Here is a 19,031-nt window from a genome sequence, read left to right on the forward strand (position 1 = left end):
CTATGCTGATGACACCCAATTATACACTTCTGTTATCACGCCGACATTTTTAGTAAACACCAGTGATTGTCTTACCGCTGTCTCTAACATCATGTCCTCCCTCAATCTGAAACTGAAAGTGTCAAAAACTGAACTCCTCGTGTTTTCTCCTTCTATTAACCTACCTTTGCCTGACATTGCCATCTCCGTGTGCGGTTCCACCATTACTCCCAAGCAACATGCCTGCTGCCTTGGGGTCATCCTTGATTCCGAGCTTTCCTTCACCCCCCACATCCGATCACTGGCTCTCTCTTCTTAACTGCATCTCAAAAACATTTCTAGAATTCGCCCTTTTCTAACTTTCGACTCTGCAAAAACTCTTACTGTTTCTCTTATTTATTCTCGTCTGGACTATTGTAACTCTCTACTAATCGGCCTCCCTCTTACCAAACTCTCCCCGCTCCAATCTGTCCTGAATGCTGCAGCGAGGATCATATTCCTCACCAACCGTTGCACCGATGCCTCTACCTTGTGCCAGTCATTACACTGGTTACCCATCCACTCCAGAATCCAGTACAAAACTACTACCCTCATCCACAAAGCACTCCATGGCTCAGCACCACCCTACATCTCCTCCCTGGTCTCAGTCTACCACCCTACCCGTGCTCTCCTTTCTGCTGATGACCTCAGGTTAGCATCCTCAATAATCAGAACCTCCCACTCCCGTCTCCAAGACTTTACACGTGCTTTGCCAATTCTTTGGAATGCACTACCAAGGATAATACGATTAATCCCCAATCCCCACAGTTTTAAGTGTGCCCTAAAAAAACGCACTTGTTCAGACTGGCCTACCGCCTCAACGCATTAACCTAATTATCCCTGTGTGGCCCATTCATATAAGTTAAACCAAAATCAGGTTCTTCGCATCATGTTCTCATACACTTTATGCAGTTATTAGCCCTCTGTGTCTGTACTGCTACATACTTAGGCAGTTAACTGGATCATGCAGCTTTACATGAACACCTGAGCCTTACACTATGGCTGGTCCGAATAACTATAGCAATTGTTACCATCCACCTCTCGTGTCTCCCCTTTTCCTCATAGTTTGTAAGCTTGCGAGCAGGGCCCTCAGTCATCTTGGTATCTATTTTGAACTGTGATTTTCGTTATGCTGTAATGTCTATTGTCTGTACAAGTCCCCTCTATAATTTGTAAAGCGCTGCAGAATATGTTGGCGCTATATAAATAAAGTTATTATTATTATTTATTATTATACTTTCTCAGTCCTCAACTCAATCCACAGGATTTGTCAGTATTTGGTTAAGGCTACGGTCACACGTTCAGTATTTGGTCAGTATTTTACCTCAGTATCTGTAAGCCAAAACCAGGAGTGGGTGATAAATACAGAAGTGGTGCATATGTTTCTATTATACTTTTCCTCTGACTGTTCCTCTCCTGATTTTGGCTTACAAATACTGAGGTAAAATACTGACCAAATACTGATAGTGTGAGCGTGGCCTTAGATTAGCTCTTTAGAGTTTTTACAGTAATGTCACCAATGTTGATGTCTGGGTGGTTATTATCCAATCTGCACATGTGCGATTCATATGTAATATGTCTTTACTGTATGTAAGAATCTCTTCTGTTACAGGAAAATGTCTTTGGAAGTTATTGTAATGAATGTAAAGGCGGGACCTTTGCCCTCCGCACTGATAACCCTCTGGGCTGCTCTCCGTGCTTCTGTTCTGGGATGTCCCAGCTGTGTGCAGAGATTGAAGACTATGTGCACATCCCGGTAAGTCTTTTATATATTATTTATTCAGCGTACAGACATATGATATTGATTTGTAAATCAGATAATATATAAAATACTGTAATAGTCCCTTAAATACATTCACAAAAGTAATATGGCGCTGGCATACCGTATACAACTTTTCAGGGCATTTCTTTTAGGCTGGAAATCAATTTTGCAGTTACATTTTCTGCAGCATTTGCTTTCTGTAGCCTCTGTGTTGTGCTGTCTATTGTGGCTGCAGAATGAGTTAACTGAAATTCCGCCAGTCCGCTGTGAAGTGGAGTGTGAACTCTTTTATCTGACTTTTTCTGAGCTCCTCTTAGCTGATGTATGACCACAGACCACATTAAAGTTTAATGCAAAGAGCCTGTAAAAAGCAAACAGAGCAACATTTCTAATGAGACCCAATTGTAAAAATTATTTTAGCCCTGTGTATTTAAAGGGGTATTCCCATTTCTCAAAATCTGTAGCAGGTATAATAATAGTAGTAACATAGTAACATAGTTAGTAAGGCCGAAAAAAGACATTTGTCCATCCAGTTCAGCCTATATTCCATCATAATAAATCCCCAGATCTACGTCCTTCTACAGAACCTAATTGTATGATACAATATTGTTCTGCTCCAGGAAGACATCCAGGCCTCTCTTGAACCCCTCGACTGAGTTCGCCATCACCACCTCCTCAGGCAAGCAATTCCAGATTCTCACTGCCCTAACAGTAAAGAATCCTCTTCTATGTTGGTGGAAAAACCTTCTCTCCTCCAGACGCAAAGAATGCCCCCTTGTGCCCATCACCTTCCTTGGTATAAACAGATCCTCAGCGAGATATTTGTATTGTCCCCTTATATACTTATACATGGTTATTAGATCGCCCCTCAGTCGTCTTTTTTCTAGACTAAATAATCCTAATTTCGCTAATCTATCTGGGTATTGTAGTTCTCCCATCCCCTTTATTAATTTTGTTGCCCTCCTTTGTACTCTCTCTAGTTCCATTATATCCTTCCTGAGCACCGGTGCCCAAAACTGGACACAGTACTCCATGTGTGGTCTAACTAGGGATTTGTACAGAGGCAGTATAATGCTCTCATCATGTGTATCCAGACCTCTTTTAATGCACCCCATGATCCTGTTTGCCTTGGCAGCTGCTGCCTGGCACTGGCTGCTCCAGGTAAGTTTATCATTAACTAGGATCCCCAAGTCCTTCTCCCTGTCAGATTTACCCAGTGGTTTCCCATTCAGTGTGTAATGGTGACATTGATTCCTTCTTCCCATGTGTATAACCTTACATTTATCATTGTTAAACCTCATCTGCCACCTTTCAGCCCAAGTTTCCAACTTATCCAGATCCATCTGTAGCAGAATACTATCTTCTCTTGTATTAACTGCTTTACATAGTTTTGTATCATCTGCAAATATCGATATTTTACTGTGTAAACCTTCTACCAGATCATTAATGAATATGTTGAAGAGAACAGGTCCCAATACTGACCCCTGCGGTACCCCACTGGTCACAGCGACCCAGTTAGAGACTATACCATTTATAACCACCCTCTGCTTTCTATCACTAAGCCAGTTACTAACCCATTTACACACAATTTCCCCCAGACCAAGCATTCTCATTTTGTGTACCAACCTCTTGTGCGGCACGGTATCAAACGCTTTGGAAAAATCGAGATATACCACGTCCAATGACTCACCGTGGTCCAGCCTATAGCTTACCTCTTCATAAAAACTGATTAGATTGGTTTGACAGGAGCGATTTCTCATAAACCCATGCTGATATGGAGTTAAACAGTTATTCTCATTGAGATAATCCAGAATAACATCCCTCAGAAACCCTTCAAATATTTTACCAACAATAGAGGTTAGACTTACTGGCCTATAATTTCCAGGTTCACTTTTAGAGCCCTTTTTGAATATTGGCACCACATTTGCTATGCGCCAGTCCAGCGGAACAGACCCTGTCGCTATAGAGTCCCTAAAAATAAGAAATAATGGTTTATCTATTACATTACTTAGTTCTCTTAGTACTCGTGGGTGTATGCCATCCGGACCCGAAGATTTATCTATTTTAATCTTATTTAGCCGGTTTCGCACCTCTTCTTGGGTTAGATTGGTGACCCTTAATATAGGGTTTTCATTGTTTCTTGGGATTTCACCAAGCATTTCATTTTCCACCGTGAATACCGTGGAGAAGAAGGTGTTTAATATGTTAGCTTTTTCCTCGTCATCTACAACCATTCTTTCCTCACTATTTTTTAAGGGGCCTACATTTTCAGTTTTTATTCTTTTACTATTGATATAGTTGAAGAACAGTTTGGGATTAGTTTTACTCTCCTTAGCAATGTGCTTCTCTGTTTCCTTTTTGGCAGCTTTAATTAGTTTTTTAGATAAAGTATTTTTCTCCCTATAGTTTTTTAGAGCTTCAATGGTGCCATCCTGCTTTAGTAGTGCAAATGCTTTCTTTTTACTGTTAATTGCCTGTCTTACTTCTTTGTTTAGCCACATTGGGTTTTTCCTATTTCTAGTCCTTTTATTCCCACAAGGTATAAACCGCTTACACTGCCTATTTAGGATGTTCTTAAACATTTCCCATTTATTATCTGTATTCTTATTTCTGAGGATATTGTCCCAGTCTACCAGATTAAGGGCATCTCTAAGCTGGTCAAACTTTGCCTTCCTAAAGTTCAGTGTTTTTGTGACTCCCTGACAAGTCCCCCTAGTGAAAGACAGGTGAAACTGTACAATATTGTGGTCGCTATTTCCTAGATGCCCGACCACCTGCAGATTTGTTATTCTGTCAGGTCTATTAGATAGTATTAGGTCTAAAAGTGCTGCTCCTCTGGTTGGATTCTGCACCAATTGTGAAAGATAATTTTTCTTGGTTATTAGCAGAAACCTGTTGCCTTTATGGGTTTCACAGGTTTCTGTTTCCCAGTTAATATCCGGGTAGTTAAAGTCCCCCATAACCAGGACCTCATTATGGGTTGCAGCTTCATCTATCTGCTTTAGAAGTAGACTTTCCATGGTTTCTGTTATATTTGGGGGTTTGTAACAGACCCCAATGAGAATTTTGTTACCATTTTTCCCTCCATGAATTTGGACCCATATGGACTCGACATCCTCATTTCCTTCGCTAATATCCTCCCTTAAAGTGGACTTTAGACAAGACTTTACATAGAGACAAACCCCTCCTCCTCTCCGATTTTTACGATCCTTTCTAAACAGACTGTAACCCTGTAAGTTAACTGCCCAGTCATAGCTTTCATCTAACCATGTCTCGGTTATTCCCACTATGTCAAAGTTACCTGTAGATATTTCTGCTTCTAGTTCTTCCATCTTGTTTGTCAGGCTTCTGGCGTTTGCGAGCATGCAGTTTAGAGGATTTTGTTTTGTTCCAATCTCCTCGCTGTGGATTGTTTTAGAAATGTTCTTACCTCCCTTCTGAGTATGTTTTCCTGGATCTTCTTTGTTCAAGTCTAATGTTTTTCTTCCCGTCCCCTCTTCTTCTAGTTTAACGCCCTCCTGATGAGTGTAGCGAGTCTTCTGGCGAATGTGTGTTTCCCAGGTTTGTTGAGGTGTAGTCCGTCTCTGGCGAGGAGTCCATCGTACAAGTAATTCACACCGTGGTCCAGGAATCCGAATCCTTGTTGTCTGCACCATCGTCTTAGCCAGTTGTTTGCATCAATGATCCTGTTCCATCTCCTGGTGCCATTCCCGTCTACTGGAAGGATAGAAGAAAAAACTACCTGTGCATCCAGTTCCTTTACTTTCTTCCCCAACTCTTCAAAGTCCTTGCAGATTGTCGGTAGGTCCTTCCTTGCCGTGTCATTGGTGCCAACATGTATCAGAAGAAATGGGTGGACGTCCTTGGAGCTGAAGAGCTTTGGTATCCTATCGGTCACATCCTTGATCATCGCACCTGGAAGGCAGCATACTTCTCTTGCAGTTATGTCCGGTCTGCTGATGGCTGCTTCTGTGCCTCTCAGTAGTGAGTCTCCCACCACCACCACTCTTCGTTGCTTCTTGGCTGTACTTTTTGCTGTCACTTGTTGCTGTGTGCCCTTTTCTTTTTTGCTTGCTGGTATTGCTTCATCCTTAGGCGTGCCATCTTCATCCTCTACAAAGATTTGATATCGGTTCTTCAGTTGTGTGGTTGGTGATTTCTCCATGGTCTTCTTGCTTCTTTTGGTCACATGCTTCCACTCATCTGCTTTTGGAGGTTCTCTGACACTTTTTTCACCTTCTGTGACCAGTAGAGATTAGAGTTGAGCGACCTTGACCTTTTTAGAGTCGAGCCGGGTTTCGCGAAACCCGACTATCTCAAAAGTCGGGTCGAGTGAAATCGGCCGATTATGACGTAAAGTCGGGATCGACCGAAACACGAAACCCAATGCAAGTCAATGGGGCAGCATAGTCGGCAGTGAGTGGGGGCCAGGAAAACACCTAGAGTGCCCATTTTAATGTCAAAACCATCCATTCTTCTTAATGAAGCTTGTCAAGCGTAATTTACCTTATAATAATTGGAAGGCATTTGAAATTGGGGGTCATTTGGCTAAAGTTGTGGGGGGTAGGGCTGGTTCAAGTAATTAGTGGGCCCAGGAAATCTGGACCACGTCACGGCAGTGGAGCAGGGAGAGGTAAGTATTTCAACTTTGCAAGTGCTGTGAACCTGAGCAAGCAGGGGGGGCCCACTCGTTGGCATTGGCACTGGCACAGGGCCCCTCAAAGTACAGCGGTGTGTTTGCACGGCGGGGGCGCCTCCCACCGGCAGCAACACTTTTGCGTACCATGAGAGGCCCTGTGCCAGTGACGTCGCCAACTAGTATTCCTCCCCCCACCTGATGAAGGAACCTGCACTTTCATCTGCACCTTCCTGTTTGTCCCCGTGTAAGGTGGTATGGTATGCGGGAAGGGGGACCTGACTTTCAGCAGGGTCACAATCTTGCAGTGTAGCGTGCACGGGAAATGTTGCGTTATGGGTCAATGTACCAGCAGACTCATCTATCACTGGCTGGGCAATGGGCAGGATGAGGAGGAAACACAGATATAGGCCCAAAGAATAAAGTGGGCTAAATGCAGTTCAAAATTGGTAACACAGGACTAATCAGGGGGCATTGCAGTGGAGGACAACTGGAATGAGAGGCTGACACAGAGAGTAGGCCCAAATCAGTAAGTAGTCGAAATGCAGTTCAAAATTGGCAACAGTAGTAAACAGGCGGCACAGCTTTGTTCAGTGGAGGAGAACAGCAAGGAGTGGCAGACACCGATAGTAGGCCCCAACCCAACTAGTAGGCCAAATGCAGTCTAACATTAACAACTACTTAACGAGCGCCTGAAAACGGAATTTCAGGACAGGAAACCAGGAGAACAGCAAGGAGCGGCAGCCACCGATAGTAGGCCCCAAACCAACTAGTACGCCAAATGCAGTTGTTCCGTTTAACCACAATTTAATGAGAGCCTGAAGATAGAAGTTCAGGAAAGGCAACCTGGAGAACACCTTGGAGTGGAACACACCATCTCTCTACACCCCATACCCAATTTGTATGTCTAATGCAGCGTAGTTTCCAACAACTACTAAACGAGAGCATGATGATCGAAGCATTGGCGAGGAAACCTGGGGAACACCTTGGAGTGGAACACACCATCTCTCTACACCCCATACCCAATTTGTAGGCCTAATGCAGCGTAGTTTCCAACAACTACTAAACGAGAGCATGATGATCGAAGCATTGGCGAGGAAACCTGGGGAACACCTTGGAGTGGAACACACCATCTCTCTACAGTGGAACACACCATCTCTCTACACCCCATACCCAATTTGTAGGCCTAATGCAGCGTAGTTTCCAACAACTACTAAACGAGAGCCGGAAGATCGAAGCGCAGGAAAGGCAACCTGGAGAACACCTTGGAGTGGAACACACCATCTCTCTACACCCCATACCCAATTTGTAGGCCCAATGCAGCGTAGTTTCCAACAACTACTAAACGAGAGCCGGAAGATCGAAGCAATGGAGAGGAAACCTGGGGAACACCTTGGAGTGTAACACACCATCTCTCTACACCCCATACCCAATTTGTAGACCTAATGCAGCGTAGTTTCCAACAACTACTAAACGAGAGCCGGAAGATCGAAGCAATGGAGAGGAAACCTGGGGAACACCTTGGAGTGTAACACACCATCTCTCTACACCCCATACCCAATTTGTAGGCCTAATGCAGCGTAGTTTCCAACAACTACTAAACGAGAGCTGGAAGATCGAAGCAATGGAGAGGAAACCTGGGGAACACCTTGGAGTGTAACACACCATCTCTCTACACCCCATACCCAATTTGTAGGCCTAATGCAGCGTAGTTTCCAACAACTACTAAACGAGAGCATGAAGATCGAAGCAATGGAGAGGAAACCTGGGGAACACCTTGGAGTGGAACACACCATCTCTCTACACCCCATACCCAATTTGTAGGCCTAATGCAGCGTAGTTTCCAACAACTACTAAACGAGAGCATGATGATCGAAGCATTGGTGAGGAAACCTGGGGAACACCTTGGAGTGGAACACACCATCTCTCTACAGTGGAACACACCATCTCTCTACACCCCATACCCAATTTGTAGGCCTAATGCAGCGTAGTTTCCAACAACTACTAAACGAGAGCCGGAAGATCGAAGCAATGGAGAGGAAACCTGGGGAACACCTTGGAGTGTAACACACCATCTCTCTACACCCCATACCCAATTTGTAGGCCTAATGCAGCGTAGTTTCCAACAACTACTAAACGAGAGCATGAAGATCGAAGCAATGGAGAGGAGACCTGGGGAACACCTTGGAGTGGAACACACCATCTCTCTACACCCCATACCCAATTTGTAGGCCCAATGCAGCGTAGTTTCCAACAACTACTAAACGAGAGCCGGAAGATCGAAGCTCAGGAAAGGCAACCTGGGGAACACCTTGGAGTGTAACAAACCCTCTCTCTACACCACGGAAGGGCTGATTCTTAGGAAGGAAGGCTGTAGGAAAGAAGCAGGGCGCGTCCGAGGGTGATTATATTCTTATTAGGTATATACTCACCCTCGGACGCGCCCTGCTTCTTTATTTGTAATGAATGTTTATTTGCAATGTGGTTTTGACTTACTCTATTTTTTTGGTAAATAATGATTTTATTATTTTCATTGTTTTGCATCTTCTTGGCAATAATATAAAGAAGACGCGACAGGACAACACTCGGTGGATGCCATATCTGTGTTTAAAATTGAAAAAACCTTTCAGTTAACTACTTGCAGGAGAAAGTTATTGTAGCTGGTGGCCATTTTTAGTACTGTACCAGATTTTTGTTGTATGTGTTTGTTTTTAATGTTAAAATGTCTGCATTTGATATCTCTCCAGTATTTTCTTTTTTATAAGCAAAATACTTATTTTTATATTTTCTGATGTTGGTTCCAGGGGTACAGGGGCAGCAGTGGTGTGGTCAGTGGAGGCCTAGTGGAAGGAGTGACCGCAGACAGGCATCGAAGGCCTAAAATAATAACACATGGCTGTAGGCAATTTTAAATTGGTTCCAGGGGTACACGGGCAGCAGTGGTGTGGTCAGTGGAGGCCTAGTGGAAGGAGTGACCGCAGACAGGCATCGAAGGCCTAAAATAATAACACATGGCTGTAGGCAATTTTAAATTGGTTCCAGGGGTACACGGGCAGCAGTGGTGTGGTCAGTGGAGGCCTAGTGGAAGGAGTGACCGCAGACAGGCATCGAAGGCCTAAAATAATAACACATGGCTGTAGGCAATTTTAAATTGGTTCCAGGGGTACACGGGCAGCAGTGGTGTGGTCAGTGGAGGCCTAGTGGAAGGAGTGACCGCAGACAGGCATCGAAGGCCTAAAATAATAACACATGGCTGTAGGCAATTTTAAATTGGTTCCAGGGGTACACGGGCACCAGTGGTGTGGTCAGTGGAGGCCTAGTGGAAGGAGTGACCGCAGACAGGCATCGAAGGCCTAAAATAATAACACATGGCTGTAGGCAATTTTAAATTGGTTCCAGGGGTACACGGGCAGCAGTGGTGTGGTCAGTGGAAGCCTAGTGGAAGGAGTGACCGCAGACAGGCATCGAAGGCCTAAAATAATAACACATGGCTGTAGGCAATTTTAAATTGGTTCCAGGGGTACACGGGCAGCAGTGGTGTGGTCAGTGGAGGCCTAGTGGAAGGAGTCACCGCAGACAGGCATCGAAGGCCTAAAATAATAACACATGGCTGTAGGCAATTTTAAATTGGTTCCAGGGGTACACGGGCAGCAGTGGTGTGGTCAGTGGAAGCCTAGTGGAAGGAGTGACCGCAGACAGGCATCGAAGGCCTAAAATAATAACACATGGCTGTAGGCAATTTTAAATTGGTTCCAGGGGTACACGGGCAGCAGTGGTGTGGTCAGTGGAGGCCTAGTGGAAGGAGTGACCGCAGACAGGCATCGAAGGCCTAAAATAATAACACATGGCTGTAGGCAATTTTAAATTGGTTCCAGGGGTACACGGGCAGCAGTGGTGTGGTCAGTGGAGGCCTAGTGGAAGGAGTCACCGCAGACAGGCATCGAAGGCCTAAAATAATAACACATGGCTGTAGGCAATTTTAAATTGGTTCCAGGGGTACACGGGCAGCAGTGGTGTGGTCAGTGGAGGCCTAGTGGAAGGAGTGACCGCAGACAGGCATCGAAGGCCTAAAATAAAAAAATTGGGCTGGCTGTAGGCAATTTTAAATTGGTTCCAGGGGTACACGGGCAGCAGTGGTGTGGTCAGTGGAGGCATAGTGGAAGGAGTGACCGCAGACAGGCATCGAAGGCCTAAAATAATAACACATGGCTGTAGGCAATTTTAAATTGGTTCCAGGGGTACACGGGCAGCAGTGGTGTGGTCAGTGGAGGCCTAGTGGAAGGAGTGACCACAGACAGGCATCGAAGGTCTAAAATAATAACACATGGCTGTAGGCAATTTTAAATTGGTTCCAGGGGTACACGGGCAGCAGTGGTGTGGTCAGTGGAGGCCTAGTGGAAGGAGTGACCGCAGACAGGCATTGAAGGCCTAAAGTAAAAAAATTGGGCTGGCTGTAGGCAATTTTAAATTGGTTCCAGGGGTACACGGGCAGCAGTGGTGTGGTCAGTGGAGGCCTAGTGGAAGGAGTGACCGCAGACAGGCATCGAAGGCCTAAAATAATAACACATGGCTGTAGGCAATTTTAAATTGGTTCCAGGGGTACACAGGCAGCAGTGGTGTGGTCAGTGGAGGCCTAGTGGAAGGAGTGACCACAGACAGGCATCGAAGGCCTAACATAACAAAAATGTCAATACAATGGTATTGTCAGTGGCAGGCATTGAAGGATGTCAGCGCATAGACTAAACATTGGTGGAGCTGTGAGATAATTTTGCAAGTGGTAGAGCACTGTTTGAGCTGGGGTGGGGGGAAACTGTCTTGTGGCCGGCTGTACAGGCCCAGGGCCCCTCATATTACAACGGTGTGTCTGACGTTGGGTGCGCACCACCACCGCCAGAGACACTTTATTGTACTAGGAGGGACCCAGTGGCAGTGCCGTCGACCAAAAGCGGGCTCACCCACCTCTTCAGACAAACTGCACTCTCACGGGTGCTGTCGCCAAGTGTCGATACCACGGCCCCGTGTGGGGAGTTTGGCCATTTAGTGAGGTGTAAACATGTCGTATGCTGGACAATCAGGTGCAGAAAATTACGAGATTGGAAAAGGCATTCAGAATAGTCCACAGGCAAGACCTTTTCATAGGAAAGCTAGGTGTCAGCCGGGCAAGGTGGGGCAAAAGATTTCGAAATCCAGTTGTGGTTCATTTTAATGAAGGTTAGATCATCTACATTTTGGGTAGCCAGACGAGTCCTTTTTTCTGTTAGTATTGAACCTACAGCACTGAATACTCTTTCTGATAGGACACTAGCTGCCGGGCAAGCAAGCTCCTGCAATGCATATTCTGCCAATTCTGGCCAGGTGTCTAATTTTGATGCCCAGTAATCAAATGGGAATGACGGTTGAGGGAGAACATCGATAAGGGATGAAAAATAGTTTGTAACCATACTGGACAAATGTTGTCTCCTGTCACTTTGAATTGATGCTGCAGTACCTGTCCTGTCTGCGGTCATAGCAAAATCACTCCACAACCTGGTCAGAAAACCCCTCTGGCCAACGCCACTTCTGATTTCTGCCCCTCTAACTCCTCTGGTCTGCTGGCCCCTGCAGCTCGTGTGAGAACGATCACGGGCGCTGTGTGCAGGGAATGCCAGAAGCAAACGGTCAACAAGAGTTGATTGTTTGGTTGCTAATATTAGTTCCAAGTTCTCATGTGGCATTATATTTTGCAATTTGCCTTTATAGCGAGGATCAAGGAGGCAGGCCAACCAGTAATCGTCATCATTCATCATTTTAGTTATGCGTGTGTCCCTTTTGAGGATACGTAAGGCATAATCCGCCATGTGGGCCAAAGTTCCAGTTCTCAAATCTGCGGTTGTGCTTGGTTGAGGGGCAGTTTCAGGCAAATCCACGTCACTTGTGTCCCTCCAAAAACCAGAACCCGGCCTTGCCGCGCCACCAATTTCCAGTGGCCCCGGAAAAGCTTCCTCATTAAAAATATAATCATCCCCGTCCTCCTCCTCCTCTTCGCCCGCTACCTCGTCCTGTACACTGCCCTGGCCAGACAATGGCTGACTGTCATCAAGGCTTTCCTCTTCCTCAGCTGCAGACGCCTGATCCTTTATGTGCGTCAAACTTTGCATCAGCAGACGCATTAGGGGGATGCTCATGCTTATTATGGCGTTGTCTGCACTAACCAGCCGTGTGCATTCCTCAAAACACTGAAGGACTTGACACATGTCTTGAATCTTCGACCACTGCACACCTGACAACTCCATGTCTGCCGTCCTACTGCCTGCCCGTGTATGTGTATCCTCCCACAAAAACATAACAGCCCGCCTCTGTTCACACAGTCTCTGAAGCATGTGCAGTGTTGAGTTCCACCTTGTTGCAACGTCTATGATTAGGCGATGCTGGGGAAGGTTCAAAGAACGCTGATAGGTCTGCATACGGCTGGAGTGTACGGGCGAACGGCGGATATGTGAGCAAAGTCCACGCACTTTGAGGAGCAGGTCGGATAACCCCGGATAACATTTCAGGAAGCACTGCACCACCAGGTTTAAGGTGTGAGCCAGGCAAGGAATGTGTTTCAGTTAGGAAAGGGAGATGGCAGCCATGAAATTCCTTCCGTTATCACTCACTACCTTGCCTGCCTCAAGATCTACAGTGCCCAGCCACGACTGCAAGAACTCGGACAGAACTTCCGCGGTGTGTCTGTTGTCGCCCAAACACTTCATAGCCAATACAGCCTGCTGACGTTTGCCAGTAGCTGCCCCATAATGGGAGACCTGGTGTGCAACAGTGGCAGCTGCGGATGGAGTGGTTGTGCGACTGCGGTCTGTGGACGAGCTCTCGCTTCTGCAGGAGGACGAAGAGGAGGAGGAGGGGGTGCGAACGGCTACAGCCAATTGTTTCCTAGACCGTGGGCTAGGCAGAACTGTCCCAAACTTGCTGTCCCCTGTGGACCCTGCATCCACCACATTTACCCAGTGTGCCGTGATGGACACGTAACGTCCCTGGCCATGCCTACTGGTCCATGCATCTGTTGTCAGGTGCACCTTTGTACTCACAGATTGCCTGAGTGCATGGACGATGCGCTCTTTAACATGCTGGTGGAGGGCTGGGATGGCTTTTCTGGAAAAAAAGTGTCGACTGGGTAGCTCGTAGCGTGGTACAGCGTAGTCCATCAGGGCTTTGAAAGCTTCGCTTTCAACTAACCGGTAGGGCATCATCTCTAACGAGATTAGTCTAGCTATGTGTGCGTTCAAACCCTGTGTACGCGGATGCGAGGCTAAGTACTTCCTTTTTCTAACCATAGTCTCATGTAGGGTGAGCTGGACTGGAGAGCTGGAGATCGTGGAACTAGCGGGGGTGCCGGTGGACATGGCAGACTGAGAGACGGTGGGAGATGGTATTGTTGCCACCGGTGCCCTAGATGCAGTGTTTCCTACTACGAAACTGGTGATTCCCCGACCCTGACTGCTTTGGCCTGGCAAAGAAACCTGCACAGATACTGCAGGTGGTGCGGAAAATGGTGGCCCTACACTGCCTTAAGGGATGTTGCGTTGCTGACTAGCTTCATTGGCCGAGGGTGCTACAACCTTAAGGGACGTTTGGTAGTTAGTCCAGGCTTGCAAATGCATGGTGGTTAAATGTCTATGCATGCAACTTGTATTGAGACTTTTCAGATTCTGTCCTCTGCTTAAGGTAGTTGAACATTTTTGACAGATGACTTTGCGCTGATCAATTGGATGTTGTTTAAAAAAATGCCAGACTGCACTCTTTCTAGCATCGGATACCTTTTCAGGCATTGCAGACTGAGCTTTAACCGGATGGCCACGCTGTCCTCCAACAGGTTTTGGCTTTGCCACGCGTTTTGGGCAAGATACGGGCCCGGCAGATGGAACCTGTTGCGATGTTGATGCCTGCTGCGGCCCCTCCTCCTCCGCTTCAGAACTGCTGCCGCCTGCACCCTGTTCCCCCAATGGCTGCCAATCGGGGTCAAGAACTGGGTCATCTATTACCTCTTCTTGTAGCTCGTGTGCAACTTCGTCTGTGTCACCGTGTCGGTCGGTGGTATAGCGTTCGTGATGGGGCAACATAGTCTCATCAGGGTCTGATTCTTGATCAGCACCCTGCGAGGGCAATGTTGTGGTCTGAGTCAAAGGACCAGCATAGTAGTCTGGCTGTGGCTGTGCATCAGTGCACTCCATGTCAGATTCAACTTGTAATGGGCATGGACTGTTAACTGCTTCACTTTCTAAGCCAGGGACGGTATGTGTAAAGAGCTCCATGGAGTAACCCGTTGTGTCGCCTGCTGCATTCTTCTCTGTTGTTGTTTTTGCTGAAGAGGACAAGGAAGCGACTTGTCCCTGACCGTGAACATCCACTAACGACGCGCTGCTTTGACATTTACCAGTTTCACGAGAGGAGGCAAAAGAGCTAGAGGCTGAGTCAGCAAGATAAGCCAAAACTTGCTCTTGCTGCTCCGGCTTTAAAAACGGTTTTCCTACTCCCAGAAAAGGGAGCGTTCGAGGCCTTGTGTAGCCAGACGACGAACCTGGCTCCACAGCTCCAGACTTAGGTGCAATATTTTTTTTCCCACGACCAGCTGATGCTCCACCACTACCACTACCCTCATTACCAGCTGACAATGAACGCCCCCGGCCACGACCTCTTCCACCATACTTCCTCATTGTTTTAAAAACGTAAACAAACTAACGGTATTTGTTGCTGTCACACAAATTACACGGTGAGCTATAACTTCAGTATGACTTAGCTACCCCTTTACAGGTGAGTGAGACCACAACGAAAATCAGGCACAATGTTACACACTCTGTTGTTGGTGGCAACAAATGAGAGAGATGCCACACACGCAGGACTGTCACTGAAGCACAAATGTAAATATTAATCTCCCACTGATTTGATTTTTTTTTTTTTTAAGGGAGACTTTAGGAAAAAAAAATAATAGAATAAAATGATTTTTTCAGGAAGAATTTAGAAACCAAATAAAATAAAATGATTTTTTCAGGGAGAATTTAGAAAACAAATAAAACAAAAAAAGGCTTTCTATGGCCCACTGAGTGAGAGATGACGCACACAGGAGTCAGGAGTGGCACACAAGCCCAGAGGCCAATATTTATCTCCCACTGATTGATGTAGTGATTTTTTCAGGTAGATTTTGGAACCCAAATCAAGCTAAAAAAATAATAGGCTTTCTATGGCCCACAATTGGAGAGAGAGAGAGAGATGGCACACCCAGGAGTCAAGACTGGCACACAAGCAGAAAGGGCAATATTAATCTCCCACTGATTTGTTTTTTTTTGTTTTTTTTTTTTTTTTCAGGGAGACTTTAGGAAAAAAAAAATAGAATAAAATGATTTTTTCAGGAAGAATTTAGAAACCAAATAAAATAAAATGATTTTTTCAGGGAGAATTTAGAAAACAAATAAAACAAAAAAAGGCTTTCTATGGCCCACTGAGTGAGAGATGACGCACACAGGAGTCAGGAGTGGCACACAAGCCCAGAGGCCAATATTTATCTCCCACTGATTGATGTAGTGATTTTTTCAGGTAGATTTTGGAACCCAAATCAAGCTAAAAAAAATAATAGGCTTTCTATGGCCCACAATTGGAGAGAGAGAGAGAGATGGCACACCCAGGAGTCAAGACTGGCACACAAGCAGAAAGGGCAATATTAATCTCCCACTGATTTGTTTTTTTTTTTTTTTTTTCAGGGAGACTTTAGGAAAAAAAAAAAATAGAATAAAATGATTTTTTCAGGAAGAATTTAGAAACCAAATAAAATAAAATGATTTTTTCAGGGAGAATTTAGAAAACAAATAAAACAAAAAAAGGCTTTCTATGGCCCACTGAGTGAGAGATGACGCACACAGGAGTCAGGAGTGGCACACAAGCCCAGAGGCCAATATTTATCTCCCACTGATTGATGTAGTGATTTTTTCAGGTAGATTTTGGAACCCAAATCAAGCTAAAAAAATAATAGGCTTTCTATGGCCCACAATTGGAGAGAGAGAGAGAGATGGCACACCCAGGAGTCAAGACTGGCACACAAGCAGAAAGGGCAATATTAATCTCCCACTGATTTGTTTTTTTTTGTTTTTTTTTTCAGGGAGACTTTAGGAAAAAAAAAATAGAATAAAATGATTTTTTCAGGAAGAATTTAGAAACCAAAGAAAATAAAATGATTTTTTCAGGGAGAATTTAGAAAACAAATAAAACAAAAAAAGGCTTTCTATGGCCCACTGAGTGAGAGATGACGCACACAGGAGTCAGGAGTGGCACACAAGCCCAGAGGCCAATATTTATCTCCCACTGATTGATGTAGTGATTTTTTCAGGTAGATTTTGGAACCCAAATCAAGCTAAAAAAATAATAGGCTTTCTATGGCCCACAATTGGAGAGAGAGAGAGAGAGATGGCACACCCAGGAGTCAAGACTGGCACACAAGCAGAAAGGGCAATATTAATCTCCCACTGATTTGTTTTTTTTTGTTTGTTTTTTCAGGGAGACTTTAGGAAAAAAAAAAATAGAATAAAATGATTTTTTCAGGAAGAATTTAGAAACCAAAGAAAATAAAATGATTTTTTCAGGGAGAATTTAGAAAACAAATAAAACAAAAAAAGGCTTTCTATGGCCCACTGAGTGAGAGATGACGCACACAGGAGTCAGGAGTGGCACACAAGCCCAGAGGCCAATATTTATCTCCCACTTTTTTTTTTTTTCCAGGGAAAATTTATAAACCCATTAAAAAAAAAAATAAATAAATAGGCTTTCTATGGCCCACTATCTGAGAGAGAGAGATGGCACGCTTAGGACTGGCACACAAGCCCAAAGGCCAATATTAATCTCCCACTGATTGATTTATTGATTTTTTCAGGTAGAATTTAGAACCCAAATAAAGCAAAAAAAAAAAAAAAATGGGCTTTCTATGGCCCACTGAGTGAGTGATGATGCACACAGGAGTCAGGAGTGGCACACAAGCCCTGAGGCCAATATTTTTCTCCCACTGATTGATGTAGTGATTTTTTCAGGTAGATTTTAGAACCAAAATCAAGCAAAAAAATAAATAGGCTTTCTATGGCCCACTGAGTGAGTGATGATGCACACAGGAGTCAAGAGTGGCACACAAGCCCTGAGGCCAATATTTTTCTCCCACTGATTGATGTAGTGATTTTTTCAGGTAGATTTTATAACCCAAATCAAGCAAAAAAATAAATAGGCTTTCTATGGCCCACTGAGTGAGAGATGACACAGACAGGGATGGCACTCTAGCAGAAATGTCAATCTTAATCTCCCACAAAAAAAAAAAAAAAAACAGGGAGTGTCCTTCAATTACTATCTCCCTGCAGTAATCTCAGCCAGGTATGGCAGGCAGCAATAAGGAGTGGACTGATGCACAAATTAAATAAAAAGTGTGTACAAACCAAAAAGATAGCTGTGCAGAAAGGAAGGAACAAGAGGATTTGTGCTTTGAAAAAAGCAGTTGGTTTGCACAGCGGCGTACACACAGCAATGCAGCTATCAGGGAGCCTTCTAGGGCAGCCCAATGAGCTACAGCGCTGAGGGGAAAAAAAAAAAAAAATGTAGCTTCCACTGTCCCTGCACACCGAAGGTGGTGTTGGGCAGTGGAAATCGCTACAGCACAAGCGGTTTGGTGGTTAATGGACCCTGCCTAACGCTATCCCTGCTTCTGACGAAGCGGCAGCAACCTCTCCCTAAGCTCAGATCAGCAGCAGTAACATGGCGGTCGGCGGGAACGCCCCTTTATAGCCCCTGTGACGCCGCAGACAGCAAGCCAATCACTGAAATGCCCTTCTCTAAGATGGTGGGGACCAGGACCTATGTCATCACGCTGCCCACACTCTGCGTTTACCTTCATTGGCTGAGAAATGGCGCTTTTCGCGTCATTGAAACGCGACTTTGGCGCGAAAGTCGCGTACCGCATGGCCGACACCGCACAGGGGTCGGATCGGGTTTCATGAAACCCGACTTTGTCAAAAGTCGGCGACTTTTGAAAATGTTCGACCCGTTTCGCTCAACCCTAGTAGAGATGCTTCTGTTCTGTCTAGAAAGTCTTCATTCTCTTTGATGAGTTTCAAAGTTGCTATTCTTTCTTCCAGACCCCGCACCTTTTCTTCTAAAAGGGCCACTAGTCTACACTTCTGACAGGTGAAATTTAATTCTTCTTCTGGTCGATCTGTGAACATGTAGCACATGCTGCAGCTCACCATGTAGGTTGTCACATCTGCCATGTTGCTCCTAGATCCTGCTGACTTGCTGTGTGTTTTCCTTCTTGTGTAATCTACTCAGCCAAGCTCTCTTGCAATAATGTCCTACAGGCAAAAATTTGCGCGCCGTAAGGCGCGCGGTTTGGTGATTCTTTCCAAGCAGCTGGTCCCGGCTGTACCCAACGATCTTCTAGCTTAGTAATATTATCAATACTGTCAATTTGAAATATCATTTAGTTCTTCTGATAACTTATGTCGCTTAACCATGTGCAGGGCATTGCAGGACCTTAGGTATCCATGATTACATCTACTCCCTACTAACTTTCACTATATGAGGGGTCGTAATCATGGATACTTAAGGTCCTGCAAT

The 19,031-nt window shown here is 45.2% G+C and overlaps 1 protein-coding gene across 1 annotated transcript in view; it reads left to right on the forward strand.

Moving 5' to 3' along the window:
• LAMA1 (laminin subunit alpha 1) overlaps positions 1-19,031 on the forward strand; it is a 219,718-nt gene that overhangs the window by 109,971 nt on the left and 90,716 nt on the right. Inside the window, exon 24 of the mRNA XM_069731077.1 lies at positions 1,631-1,774. Coding sequence (XP_069587178.1) covers positions 1,631-1,774 — 144 coding nt within the window. The remainder of the gene's footprint in view (positions 1-1,630; positions 1,775-19,031) is intronic.

Source organism: Ranitomeya imitator, chromosome 6 (assembly GCF_032444005.1).
Source record: "Ranitomeya imitator isolate aRanImi1 chromosome 6, aRanImi1.pri, whole genome shotgun sequence".
Lineage (NCBI taxonomy): Eukaryota > Metazoa > Chordata > Amphibia > Anura > Dendrobatidae > Ranitomeya > Ranitomeya imitator.